The sequence below is a fragment of the Artemia sp. Qi Xiang Cuo genome, chromosome 20 (genome assembly GCF_049724085.1).
Source record: "Artemia sp. Qi Xiang Cuo chromosome 20, ASM4972408v1, whole genome shotgun sequence".
Taxonomy (NCBI): Eukaryota; Metazoa; Arthropoda; class Branchiopoda; order Anostraca; family Artemiidae; genus Artemia; species Artemia sp. Qi Xiang Cuo.
Window position 1 is genome coordinate 39,306,686 of NC_142813.1, and position 13,245 is coordinate 39,319,930.

At 35.7% G+C, this 13,245-nt stretch overlaps 1 protein-coding gene across 5 annotated transcripts in view; it reads left to right on the plus strand.

Moving 5' to 3' along the window:
* Nucleotides 1-13,245, plus strand: part of LOC148940180 (uncharacterized) — a 100,537-nt gene that overhangs the window by 15,748 nt on the left and 71,544 nt on the right. The window contains exon 1 of one of the 5 annotated variants that reach the window (XM_089106490.1): nt 5,608-5,666. The exons of 1 other annotated variant lie outside the window; for it this stretch is intronic. Coding sequence is in view for 1 of the 4 variants with exons in the window: in XM_089106489.1 (XP_088962615.1) it covers nt 5,695-5,716 (22 nt within the window). In the remaining 3 variants the exon portion in view is untranslated. Of the gene's footprint in view, nt 1-5,607; nt 5,721-6,800; nt 6,925-13,245 lie in introns of those variants that run through there. 3 more of the 5 variants (XM_089106489.1, XM_089106491.1, XM_089106493.1) reach the window with 3 other exon arrangements.

The following is a 13,245-nucleotide window of genomic DNA, read 5'->3' on the forward strand; positions in this document are numbered from 1 at the left end:
TTATAGTGTCAATATTTACCTGACAAGATAATATACTATGTTTAAGAGATAACTCGAGAAAATCATCATCAGAAATCAAATGTTTTTCCATAAAAACTAGATTTGATCTCATTCTCTCTTTCTCAAATTTGTTCTTTTTTCAATCCTTTCAGTCTGACTGTTGAATCTAGACTGACCCTGATTCGTTGCCCCTAACCAGAAAAGAAAGGGAACATTTTCGATTTCAAGACAATTTTATTGAATAATTAGAACAACAACATCAACAATATATAGCATGTACAAATAATGATACTGTTTATTGTCCTCAGTATTTTTCACCGATGCACTTAAAGCACATTAAAGTCTATTCACATACGCTATATCAACTTTAGCAGTGAAACATAATTGATCCTCCATTTTAAATTTGCTCAAGGATATTACATATCTTGCATATACTGCATCCCATTCCAGACAAAGCCGCGATCCTTTCGTAATTTCCACCGCAATGTTTGGTGCTCTTGTACTATTATCATCAACTCCACTATCAACTTTTAATAGGGTAAACATTCCAATCATCACCATCAACACAAATATATATCCAAATGAGTAAAGTCAAAACTGTTCTTCTCACTCCTTTGAATTCTATTGACAGACTAATAAAAATATAACAAGAAACCCGGTCCTTATAGCCCCTCCGTCGCTGCTATGTAAGCAGGCCTCTGATTGGCTGAGAGGGGGGATGTATCCGGCTCGTTGATTGGCTGAGAAGGAAACTCGTGATCTAACTGTTTCCGGGAAAGTCATAACATTTGGCGAGAGCAACAACAACAAATACTATTTCTGGATCATCCATAAAACAGACATGAAAAACATCAAATAAATCGAACAACACACATAACCATCCATGAAAACTGACATAAATGCGAGAAAATTCCTGTTTTTCAAATTCTCACTGACGAAAACCATAAAACATCCATAATTTGATGTTGACATCCGAGAAAAACATCAAATAAATCGAACAACACACATATCTATCCATGAAAACAACCATAAATGTGACAAAATTCATGTTTTTCCAAGTGAGAAAATTCCTGTTTTTTCATTCTCACTGAGAAAACCATAAACCACGTGGTGTAGTCACGAGTACTAGGGTCACTTCTACTCTTGGCTCACCGTACATGAATAATTAAAACAAAATTTTCATGTTAATTTACTTTTGTTTAGTTAAATGGCTTTCCCGAAAGTTGTTTACTTTTATTAACGAAAGTTTTTATTAGTAATAAATATACGTAGCTTACGAATTAACTTACGTAACGAACCTCTATATTCATATATTTTTAATACGTTTATTAGCGTGTTCATCTTCTAGTCAATACCTTGCTCTTTAAGCGAAAGTTCGAATTTTGTTCCAATTCTTTAGAAATGACCGCTTATTCACAGAGGCCGTTAATTAGAATAAATAGTTCTTATGAAAGTACTAAAAAATCTTTGGCTTAAAGAGCGAGGTATTGACTACGGGGTGAACCCAATTATATATGTAATGTTTTCTGTTCGTTTAAAGTTTCGATGTTGCTGCTGTTGCAGTTGAAATACTTGTTTTTTTATTAAATTTATGATCTTTTTTTAAATAATGCTGGGAAGTCCGGCGTCCCCTTCATAGTAATGTCCCTTCCCCCATGAAAACTTCCTTCATGGAAAGATCCTCCCACATAACCCCTGACCCACCCGCCCCTTCCCCCACTACCAGGAAAAATCTCCCCTGAAAACGTCTGTATACTTCCAAATAACCAATACTATATGTTAACATTGGGTAAAGTTCATAACTTTCAGCCCTCCCCCGGGAACTTCGGGGGATTAAGCCATCCTAAAAGACATACTTATAATATTTTCGAACATGCTGAACAAAATGGCTATCTCAAAATTTTGATCAGATGGCTTTGGGAAAAAAATGAGCGTGGGAGGGGGCCTAGTTGCCCTCCATTTTTTTGGTCACTTAAAAATGGCACTAGAACTTTCAATTTCCATTCCAATGAGCCCTCCCACGATATTCTAGGACAACTGGTTCGATACGATCACCCCTGGAAAAAAAAAAACAAATAAACACGCACCCGTGATCTTTCTTCTGGCAAAAAATGCAAAATTCCACATTTTTGTAGATGGGAGCTTGAAACCTCTACTGTAGGGTTCTCTGATACGCGGAATATGATGGTTTGATTTTCATTAAGGTTCTGTAACTTTTAGGGGGTCTTTCCCCCTTTTTCCGAAACGCAGCCAAATTTTCTCAGGCGCCTAACTTTTGATGGGTAGGATTAAACTTGATGAAACTTATATATTTGAAATCAGCATTAAAATCTGATTCTTTTGATGTGTCTATTTGTATCAAAATACCGTTTTCTAGAGTTTCGGTTACCATTGAGCCGGGTCGCTCCTTACTTACAGTTCGTTGCCACGAACTGTTTGATACAGAATAATTTCTGTTCGTTTTAGGTTTTAATGTCGCTCCTTACTTTCAGTTAAAAAAAACTTGTTTTTTTATTTAATTTTTGAACGTTTTTGAATAAATACAGGTTTTGATTTTGGCTCACCGTACATGAATAATTAAAACAAAATTTGCATATTAATTTACTCTCATTTGGTTAAATGGCTTTCCAGAAACTTGTTTAATTTTATTTACGAACATTTTTATCAGTAATAAATATATGTAACTTACGAATTAACTTACGTACCGAACTTCTATATTCATATATTTTTAATACGTTTATTAGGGGGTTCGCCCCCTAGTCAATACCTTGCTCTTTAAGCGAAAGTTCAAATTTTGTTCCAATTCTTTAGAAATGACCGCTTATTCACAAAGGCCGTTAATTAGAATAAATAGCTCTTATGAAAGTACTAAAAAATCTTTGGCTTAAAGAGCGAGGCATTGACTACGGGGTGAACCCAATTATATATGTAATATTTTCTGTTCGTTTAAAGTTTCGATGTTGCTGCTATTGCAGTTGAAATACTTGTTTTTTATTAAATTTATGATCTTTTTTTAAATAATGCTGGGAAGTCCGGCGTCCCCTTCATAGCAATGTCCCTTCCCCCATGAAAACTTCCTTCATGGAAAGATCCTCCCACATAACCCCTGACCCCACCCGCCCCCCCACTACCAGGAAAAATCTCCCCTGAAAACGTCTGTATGCTTCCAAATAACCAATACTATATATTAACATTGTGTAAATTTCATAACTTTCAGCCCTCCCTCCGAGAACTTCGGGGGATTAAGCCATCCTAAAAGACATACTTATAATATTTTCGAACATGCTGAACAAAATGGCTATCTCAAAATTTTGATTAGGTGACTTTGGAAAAAAATGAGCGTGGGAGGGGGCCTAGTTGCCCTCCATTTTTTTTGGTTACTTAAAACGGCCACTCGAACTTTCAATTTAAATTCCAATGAGCCCTCCAACGATATTCTAGCACAACTAGTTCAATACGATCAACCCTGGGGGAAAAAAAAAATAAACACGCACCCGTGATCTTTCTTTTGGCAAAAAATGCAAAATTCCACATTTTTGTAGATGGGAGCTTGAAACCTTTACAGTAGGGTTTTCTGATTCGCAGAATATGATGGTGTGATTTTCATTAATGTTATATATCTTTTAGGGGGTCTTTCCCCCTTTTTTCGAAAATAAGCCAAATTTTCTCAGGCGCCTAACTTTTGATAGGTAGAATTAAACTTGATGAAACTTATATATATATGAAATCAGCATTAAAATGTGATTCTTTTGATGTATCTATTTGTATCAAAATACCGTTTTCTAGAGTTTCGGTTACCATTGAGCCGGGTCGCTCCTTACTTACAGTTCGTTACCACGAACTGTTTGATTTTACTGTGTTCATGGCCGTATATTTGGCTTTAAAATACACTTATTTGTCTATCTATCTAATATGCAGAATAATTGTACCAAACACATTTTGCATGCAGATGCGCTAGGCTTACCCCCCCCCCCCTAATGAGCAAATCTATAGCGGAAATTTATTTATAAAGTAACGAAGAAACTAACAAAAAAAAACGGTTTGTTCTCGAATTTTAAACAGCGTAAACTTGAGTGATTGGTGCATAATACACAAGTACCAAAATTCCTTCCCCCCTACGGAAATTAAAAAAGTAAAACTAAATAAAATTCTCAAATTTGGAAAGCCTTATTTTCCACGGGGGAAGGTATTTTCCGGGGGGTAGGAGCAGTATTTTCTGGAGGTATTTTCCGAGGGGAGGGGGTATTTTCTAGGGGTATTTGCTGGGGGGACGCCGGCAACCATCATTTTCTATAAAACACATATGACACGAGTAGAGTTCTAAGTACCATTTTGCTTAGTGCCATAGGAATATTTATGCTATTTGCTTACTGCTATAGGAAAAACATTTCCAGAGCATGCACTTATGGATGTGCTTGCCTTATGTTCCTTGGTGTCTTTCCAGAGCATGTACTTATGGATTTGCTTGCCTTATGTTCCTCGGTACCTTTCCAGAGCATTTGCTTATGGATTTGAGTCGATTATGTTCCCTCCTATGCTATCCTAGGAGCTTATGTTCCTTCCTATGCTATTCCAGGAGTTTCTGTTCCCTCCCATGCTATTCTAGGAGCGTATGTTTGTTCCTATGCTATTATAAGGGCTTATGTTCCCTCCCATGCTATTCTAAGGGTTTATGTTCCCTCCCATGCTATTCTAAGGGCTTATGTTCTCATTTTATGTTCCCGTGGTGTGTCACACAGGTGGAGTGCCATGGCAGTTTCGTATGTTTTGTGGGGCATTAGGATTGGCTTGGGTTGAATCACGCGATTTAAAATCATAGTTTTCATTAGAAAATGCCTGAAGAAAGTTATGTTTGGGTTGGAGGGGGGGGCATATAATGTCATTGTGGCTTGAACTACAGCTTAAAAGTTAAGGTGGGGACATTAAAGAATTTTTCACATTGAAGAGGTAAAACTCTAACAGCTAGCAATTCTTAATGTGGTTTAAATTACATCTAATATCACTCCCCCTCCCCTACCCTGCGGGGTTGCAGGCTAGAAGCCCCAGTTTTCTCTAATAGATGGTTCTTTTGCGTATATTATAATATGACATTTTCATCTTTTACTTTTAGTCGTATTTTTAAGCTGTCTTTTTTTCATGTTTTATTGCCTGTCAATTTGTTTTTATTTACAGTATCTATGATATTAAGATTTATTGTTTGGGACGCGTCTCTCATACCTAGATGTTTACATAATTTAAACACATCCCCCCTTTATTGCTAAAAATATCATGAGAACAAATGCCTCCTGGAAATGGATGTTTTTTCAACTGCGTGCCAAATTTAGCAGTAAACACGCTGTTCTAACGAGTGCCAACAAATGAGGAATCTTAGCTCTCATGCAATAGTTTAATTTTAGAATATGGTTCAAGATACAAAATATTGGCAAAGCTTTCTTTAGCACCAAAAATTGTTGTGAAACACTCAAATTTGGGCAATTTTAGTATTTTGGGAACTGACCATGATGGCAGTCTTGATTTTCAAAGGCTCGGGCGTATTTTGGCGTGTTTTTCAAAGACTCTGGTTTGTTTTTTATTTATTTGCGGCAACACTGCATTTCCGTTGTACTTAAAATTTTGAAACAGCACCATGGCTAAGGCCAAGTAGGCCTAAGCTAGCTTAACCTACGGTAAATAAAGGAGCCTATGTTGTAGCCTATGGTCATTTTGAAGCTTATCGGCTAGTATAAAATCCTATTTGAATTAAGCTTAGAAAGATTATGTTATTTTTTGTATCAATATCCCTTTGTATTCTCAGGTTAACTTTTAAGATGGTCAATATCTACCAAATCATATTATTGAGTTAGGACTAAAGTGAATACACCATTCGAGGCCTTTTTTTATGCTGATTACGAATATAATAAGCATTTCTATCGGAAATGAATTTCAGCCCCCCCTCTCATGGGCGCCCCTATGGGGGGGCTCTTGCCCCCCCCTGTCTGAATGATGCTGCCTTATTTTTATATTTTTGTTCTGATATTTCTATTATATAGCATTAAAAGTAGCAATTAGACGAAGTTTGCCCCCCCCTGGAATTCAGCTTATGGGCGCCCATGCCCCTATATATGCCAATTCAGGGTTAGGTTAGGTTGGGGGTAAAGTTCTACAAAATCATATTATTGAGTTAGGACAAAAGTGAATACACCATTCAATGCCTTTTTTTATGCTGATTACAAATATAATAAGCATTTCTATCAGAAATTAATTTCAGCCCCCCCTATCTAGGCCAATTCAGGGTTAGGTTAGGTATAGCCTATAAAGGCTATATATAATAAATGCTTATTATATTCATAATCAGCATAAAAAAAGGCATCGAATGGTGTGTCTAGCTAGAATCCCATGTCTAGACATGTCTCTAGCCAGAGTCCAATATCTAGGCAATGACCATTCACATGTAAAATTTGGTGCTTAGCTAAAACTATACAAATTTAGTTTCAAATTGTCATTTCTAGCCAATCAACAGAGCTTATGCAGGCAAAATTTTCAAATATTATAATTCCTATTTTTAATGTCACAAGGTAATGGATGAGATAAGTAAAACAATTGCCTTAGTGTCCCTCATTATTATGTCTTTTGTTGTATATTTGCCTAAAATGAAAAAAACAATTAGGCCTAATGAGAAAACAAAAATTAAATTTCAGTTTACAAATGTAAACAAAAATGATGAAGATAGTGGATCTTGACACATTCTGATTGGCTGTTATAGAAAATCCTAGACATTGGGTTCTAGAGGCTAGAACTCAATGTCTAGCCAAGCACTTTGTCTAGAGTGTCTAGCTAAGTGCCAAATTTTACTTGTGAATGGTCATTGCCTAGACATTGGATTCTGGCTAGACATGTGTCTAGACATGAGATTCTAGCTAGACATGCTTGTGAATGCTGCTTAAGGTAAATATCCAGTAGCCTAGGCCTATGCTATTTGTACAGCTTTACTACCATTTCAATTATTAAATAAGAGTGAAACCTTGGTATAGCTGTATGAGCAGTCCAACACAATTGACAATTCTTACTAAGGAAACAATTTTTACTTCATAATATGCAAATTAATCCTAGTTAACATTTTTTGCATCAGGCAAACCTGGTAAAATTCTACTTTAGTTACTTTTGACTATCCTGGAAAGGGGTTAGGCTATGTTAGGAAAATTAAACTTTCAGGGATAAGTCTATAAGCTAAAGTATGTCCTGGGAAGGTATTTTGAAGTACCTACCTCCACTCCTTCTCCCTCTAGAGGCTTCTGACCTTTAAAAATCTGTGTGTTATAAAAGTGAAACCTTGCAAAAAAGATCTGCTTAAATGAAGTATAACAAAATTGTTTTCAGCTTCACAACTTTGCTCAATCCCAATTTATAAGGCTTTAAAGATAGAGTAAGAGCTCTTTTTGGGAAAAAACACTTTTCTTTGGCATTCTGGAAAAATAGCAATGGGTTTTTGGACCACCCCTATTTTACTACAGCATGATGCAATGTGAGGGCAGTAAGAAGAACTGCCCTTCTTAGTCAAATGAAGAACTGTCTTCTTAGTCAAATTTTCACCAATAATTTGTCAGCATAAATTAAAAATGGGGTCTCTGTTTTGACAAGCAATTCAAAAGAAAAAATTATATTTAATATTTGTGATTTATAGAATAATCATCAAGAAATAAAAGTTATATTTTTATATTCAGAAGCAAATCAGCTTTCTATTAATGTGTGAATAAAACCAAAACACTAAAAGGATATATAGGCTACATCAAAATAGGACAATTGGTATTTCCAAAAAGAGGTCCTTGTAGATAAGTAAATAAACTAATAATTTCAAGTGTTTGATCTTAAATAATTATAGGCAGTACAGTAGCGCTGCCTAAATAAAGAACAATGTTGGTACAATGTATTGTTATTTTTTTTTCTTTCTTTAGACCAGGAGACTTCATATCAAAGGAGTTGTTGTAGAAACTTCAAAAAGACCTCATTTGATTGGAAATTGGAGTGGCTAGTGCCCTTTTAAATAGTTGAAAGTGATTGGAAGGCAACTAACACCCCTTCCATGCCCACCATTTCCCCAAACACATCCAATCAAAATTTTGAGATAGCCATTTTGTTCAGCATAGTTGATTTCCAGATAGAAATTATGTTTTTGAGGAGGACACTCCTCCACAACCCTCAGGACAAGGGTTGTAAGTTATGCCCTGGGGGCATATAAGATTTTTATAGAAAGCATTGTCATAGAAACTTCAAAAAGGACTCATTTGACTGAAATTCAAATGGTAGTGCCCTTTTTCATAGTCAAAAGTGATTGGAGAGCAACTAACCCCCCTCTCACACCCACTTTTTCCTCAAAGACATCCAAGCAAAATTTTGAGATTGCTGTTTTGTTTAACATAGTTGAAAGTTCTGAAAATTTTTTCTTTGAGGATGACAAACTCCCCCCCACAGCTCTCAGGGTAAGCGCTATAAGTTATGCCCTGGGGGCATATAAGGTTTTCATAGAAAGTGGTGTTGTAGAAACTTCAAAAAGTGCTCATTCGATTGGAAATTGAAAGGCCCAGTGCCTTTTTTAGTAGTCAAAAGTGATTGGAAGGCAACTAACACCCTTTCCACGCCCACCATTTCCCAATCACATCCAATCAAAATTTTGAGAGAGCTATTTTGTTCAATGTTGTTGACAGTTTTGGAAATTATATATTTGAGCAGGAAACTCCCCCACAGTCTTAAGGGAAAGGGTTATAAGTTATGCCCTAGAGGCATATAAGGTTTATATTGAAAGTTTTGTTGCAGAAACTTCAAAAAGGGCTCATTTGATTGGAAATTCAAAGGGCTAGTGCCCTTTTTAATAGTCGAAAGTGGTTTGAGGGCAACTTACCCGCCTCTCACGCCCAGCTTTTCCCCAAACACATCCAATCAAAATTTGATATAGCCATTTTGTTCAACGTAGTAGAAAGTTTTGGAAATTAGGTCTTTAAGGATGACAAACCCCCCCCCCCCACATCCCTCATGACAAGGATTGTAAGTTACGTCCTGGGGGAATATAAGGTTTTTTATAGAAAGTATTGTCATAGAAACTTCTAAAAGGGCTTATTTGATTAGAATTTAAAATGGCTAACACCCTTTTTAATAGTCAAAAGTAATTGGAGAGCAACTAACCTCCTTCTAACGCCCACCATTTCCCCAAACACATACAATCGAAATTTTGAGATAACCATTTTTTTCAATGTACTTAAAAGTTCTGGAAATTAGGTCTTCGAGGATACCCCCCCTCCCCACAGCCCTCAGGGTAAGGGTTGTAAGTTATGCCCTAGGGGCATATGAAGTTTTTATAGAAGAAGTTGTCGTAGAAACTTCAAAAAGGGATCATTCGATTGGAAATTGAAAAGGCTAGAGCCCTTTTTAATAGTTGAAGGTGATTGAAGAACAACTATCCCCCCTCTCACGCCCACCATTTCCCCAAACACATCCAATCAAAACTTTGAGATATTCATTTTGTTCAAAATAGTTGAAAGTTCTGGAAATTATTTCTTTGGGGATGAACCCCCCACCCACAACCCTCAGGGCAAGGTTTGTAAGTTATGCCCTGGGGGCATATGTGGTTTTTATAAAAGTTTTGTTGTAGAAACTTCAAAAAGGGCTCTTTTGATTGGGACTTGAAAGGGCTAGTGCCCTTTTTAATAGTCAAAAGAGAATGGAAAGTAACTAACCCCCTCTCACACCCACCATTTCCCCAAACACATTCAATCAAAGTTTTGATATAACCATTTTGTTCAACATAGTTGAAAGTTCTGGAAATTGTGTATTTGAGGAGGACAAACCCCCAAGAGCCCCCAGGGCAAAGGTTGTAAGTTATGCCCTTGGGGGCATATACGGTTCTTATAGACAGTGTTGTTGTAGAAACTTCAAAAGGGGCTCATCTAATTGGAAATTGAGAGGGCTGGTGCCCTTTTTAATAGTCAAAAGTGATTGGAGGGCAGCTACCCTCTCCTCCCCCTACACACACGTCATATTGTCCCAAAATGCATCTAATAGAAATGTTGAGAGAGCCATTCTATTCAAAATAGTCTAAATATCATATAACAAGCCTTTTGGGGTTGAACCTAACCCCAGAGACTAGGGGCAAGGGTTGTAAGTTATGCCCAGGGGGTATTAAAGGTTTTTATGGGAGGGATGGTTGTTTAACTTCAGAAGAGGCTCACTCTTTCTCCCTGAAAAAGACTATGTCAATATAAAACAAACAGAAATTAGCTAAACAAACTTTTTCCACAAAATAACTTTTTCAAAAATAAGAAAAGAATTACATTAAACCAAACATGAACAAAAATAGAATCAAATAATCTACCAAGCATACAACTACCACAAATCAGTATAAATAAATAAATGGAACGCAAAACAAACTGAAATTAAAATAAGTCAAACTCAAAACGAGCAGAAATTAATCTGAGTAGGGTTCTAAACCCTATGATTTCTATGACCTAGAATATAATTTATACTTTACTGAATTTTTTTTTTTAATGTTTTCACTTTTATAAATTTAAAAAATAAAAAATTAATTAAGATTTTAAGGAATAAATATCAGCATATGTGTATTAACTGACAATGCACATTTTTTTCAGTAAATTCATTTGAATTTTTTTCAGTAAAGTACAAATTATATTCTGGCTCTTAGAACCCTTAGATAGTTTTTTTTACCTTGTCCATAGTTTCTAAACTATGATCTAAGTTTTAAAAATTCATAAAATCTTACAATTCAATTACTAAGTTGCTTACTTCCAAGTAATGTATTCCCAAGGCATTGATTCATTTTAAATGCTGATAATTTAGTTCAACTAACAATTAGATTTACACAAGCTTCTCTAAAATCCCAAATATGGTCCTTATGTCTATATGCAAGGCCATGTTTTCTGTGCACAGAAAAACTGAGCAAAAAACAACAGATTCACTTCCTTGTATAGATTAAATAAAAAAAAAACAAGTTTTTTAAACTGAAAGCAAGGAGCAGCATTAAAACTTAAAACAAACAGAAATTATTCCGTATATGAAAGGGGCTGTCCCCTCCTCAACGCCTCACTCATTACACTAAAGTTTTTTATTGTTTTAAAAAATAAAGTTGTGAGACAGAGTCAAACTTTAGCGTAAAGAGTAAGGGGTTGAGGAGGGGGCAGCCCCTTTAATATACGGAATAATTTCTGTTCGTTTTAAGTTTTAATGTCGCTCCTTACTTTCAGTTTAAATTTTTTTTTTTTTTATTTAATTTCTGATCGTTTTTTAGTTAATGCAGCTTTTATTTTTGCTCACCGTCATTGAATAAGTAAGCAAAATTTGCATAAAAATTTTACTTTTCTTTTGATAAATGGCTGTCTCTAAATTTGGTTCTGACGTAATTTACAAATTAACTTACCTAACGAACTATTATATTCGTATATTTTTCTTCTGGCAAAAAATACAAAGTTGCAAATTTTTGCAGATATGAGCTTGAAACCTATGTTATGGGTTTTCTGATACGCTGAATCTGACGGTGTGATTTTCATTAAAATTCTTTCACTTTTAGGGGATGTTTCCCCCCTCTTTAAAAAATCAGGTAAATTTCCTCAGGCTCGTACCCTTTGATGAGTAATACTAAACTTAATAAAATTCATATATTTAGAATCAGCATTATAAGCCCATTCTTTTGATACATTTATTGACAATGGGGCAGCACATTTTATCCATGGTGTTTCCCTATTCTGTTTTTTTCCTTTGGTTTCCTCATAATTACTATACAGTCCCAAATTTCCAGATGTGGACCATGCCCCCCCCCTGTCCTCCCTTGCCGGTGAACATGGCCTCGTTAAGCCGAAAATGAGTAGAAATAAATTAAAATAATTTTCAAGCGTAAAACTACCATAAATCACCATAAATAAATGAATTGAACCCAAAACGATCAGAAATAACAATAAATAGCCTATTCAAACTCTAAATAACAAAAAATAGCATGAGTAGGGCTGACAACCGCCACTCCTCCTCAAGACCAGAAAGTAATTTGCACTTTACTGAAAACAGAATACATTTTAAATGTTTCCACTTTTTTGACTTCAACAAATAAAGAAGTATTAAGACTATGAGGAATAGATATCAGAATATGTATATCAAACTGACAATACACGGTTGTTTTTTTTGTTTTTTTTAAAAGTAAAGTGCAAACTCTTTTCTGGTCTGAAGAAGACAGGTGTTTTCAGCCATACTCCTTCGAATTCTAGCTCATTTTGAGTTTGACTAGGCCATCTATTCTAATTTCTGTTAGTTTTAAGTTTTGTTTATTGGCTAATGGCGATCTGGGGTAGTTCTAAAAAATGGAGATAAGAAAAACAAACTCGTTGAATTTGACAGCGCTTTCGTCCGTAAAAACTTAAACAATCTAGAATGTGCTGGTTCCAAAAGCCAACTATCCTTCCAATGGATGGCCAAACCTTCTTAAACTTTTTAGTGCCATATGTTTTAGCTTAATGTTGATGATTGTTTGCCTAAATTTGTTTTCTTCTTTTTTTTTTTAATTTGGCACCCGCTACTGCCAAAAATCGCAGAACTAGTAGGGAGCTATCATGAGTTCCGAACCCACACCACTACTGCCATCTATATTTGAGTCTAACGCTGACAGGCTATAATTTATTCAAGGATTATTGATCGAGTCTAATGGGGTCAATGTCCCCCTTTTTCAAGGTCGTTTTATTTGTTGTTTCTAGGTATAATGACTCCGGGGCAAAGTTTGCACATGCATATTGATGGTGAGCAAGTTAATGATCGACGCGAAGGGGAAGTGAATTTATAACTAATTGATTACATATTTGACTAGGACAAGAGGGGAACTAGATTACTGATAAATTGATTACATAATCAGCTAGGGTAAGAGGGGAAGTAGATTTCTGGGAAATTGATTAAATAATCGACTAGGACAAGAGGGGATTTAGATTTCTGAGAAATTGATTACATAATCGACTAGGACAAGAGGGGAAGTAGATTTCTGAGAAATTGATTACATAATCGGTGGTGAATGTATTGATCGGATCTAACGGTAACAGAATCACGTGTCTCTTTCTAAGCCAATCAGGGAGTCGGAAATATTAGCGGGACAGGAGTGTGCAAAAGTGCAAATTATGTAATCCTTGTAAATTTCATAGAGGCTCTGCAGTAAAAATTCAAGGATATAATGCACGACTTGAAGAAGTTTGCGACTCTCATCCTTGAGGACGCACATGCTCCAAATGG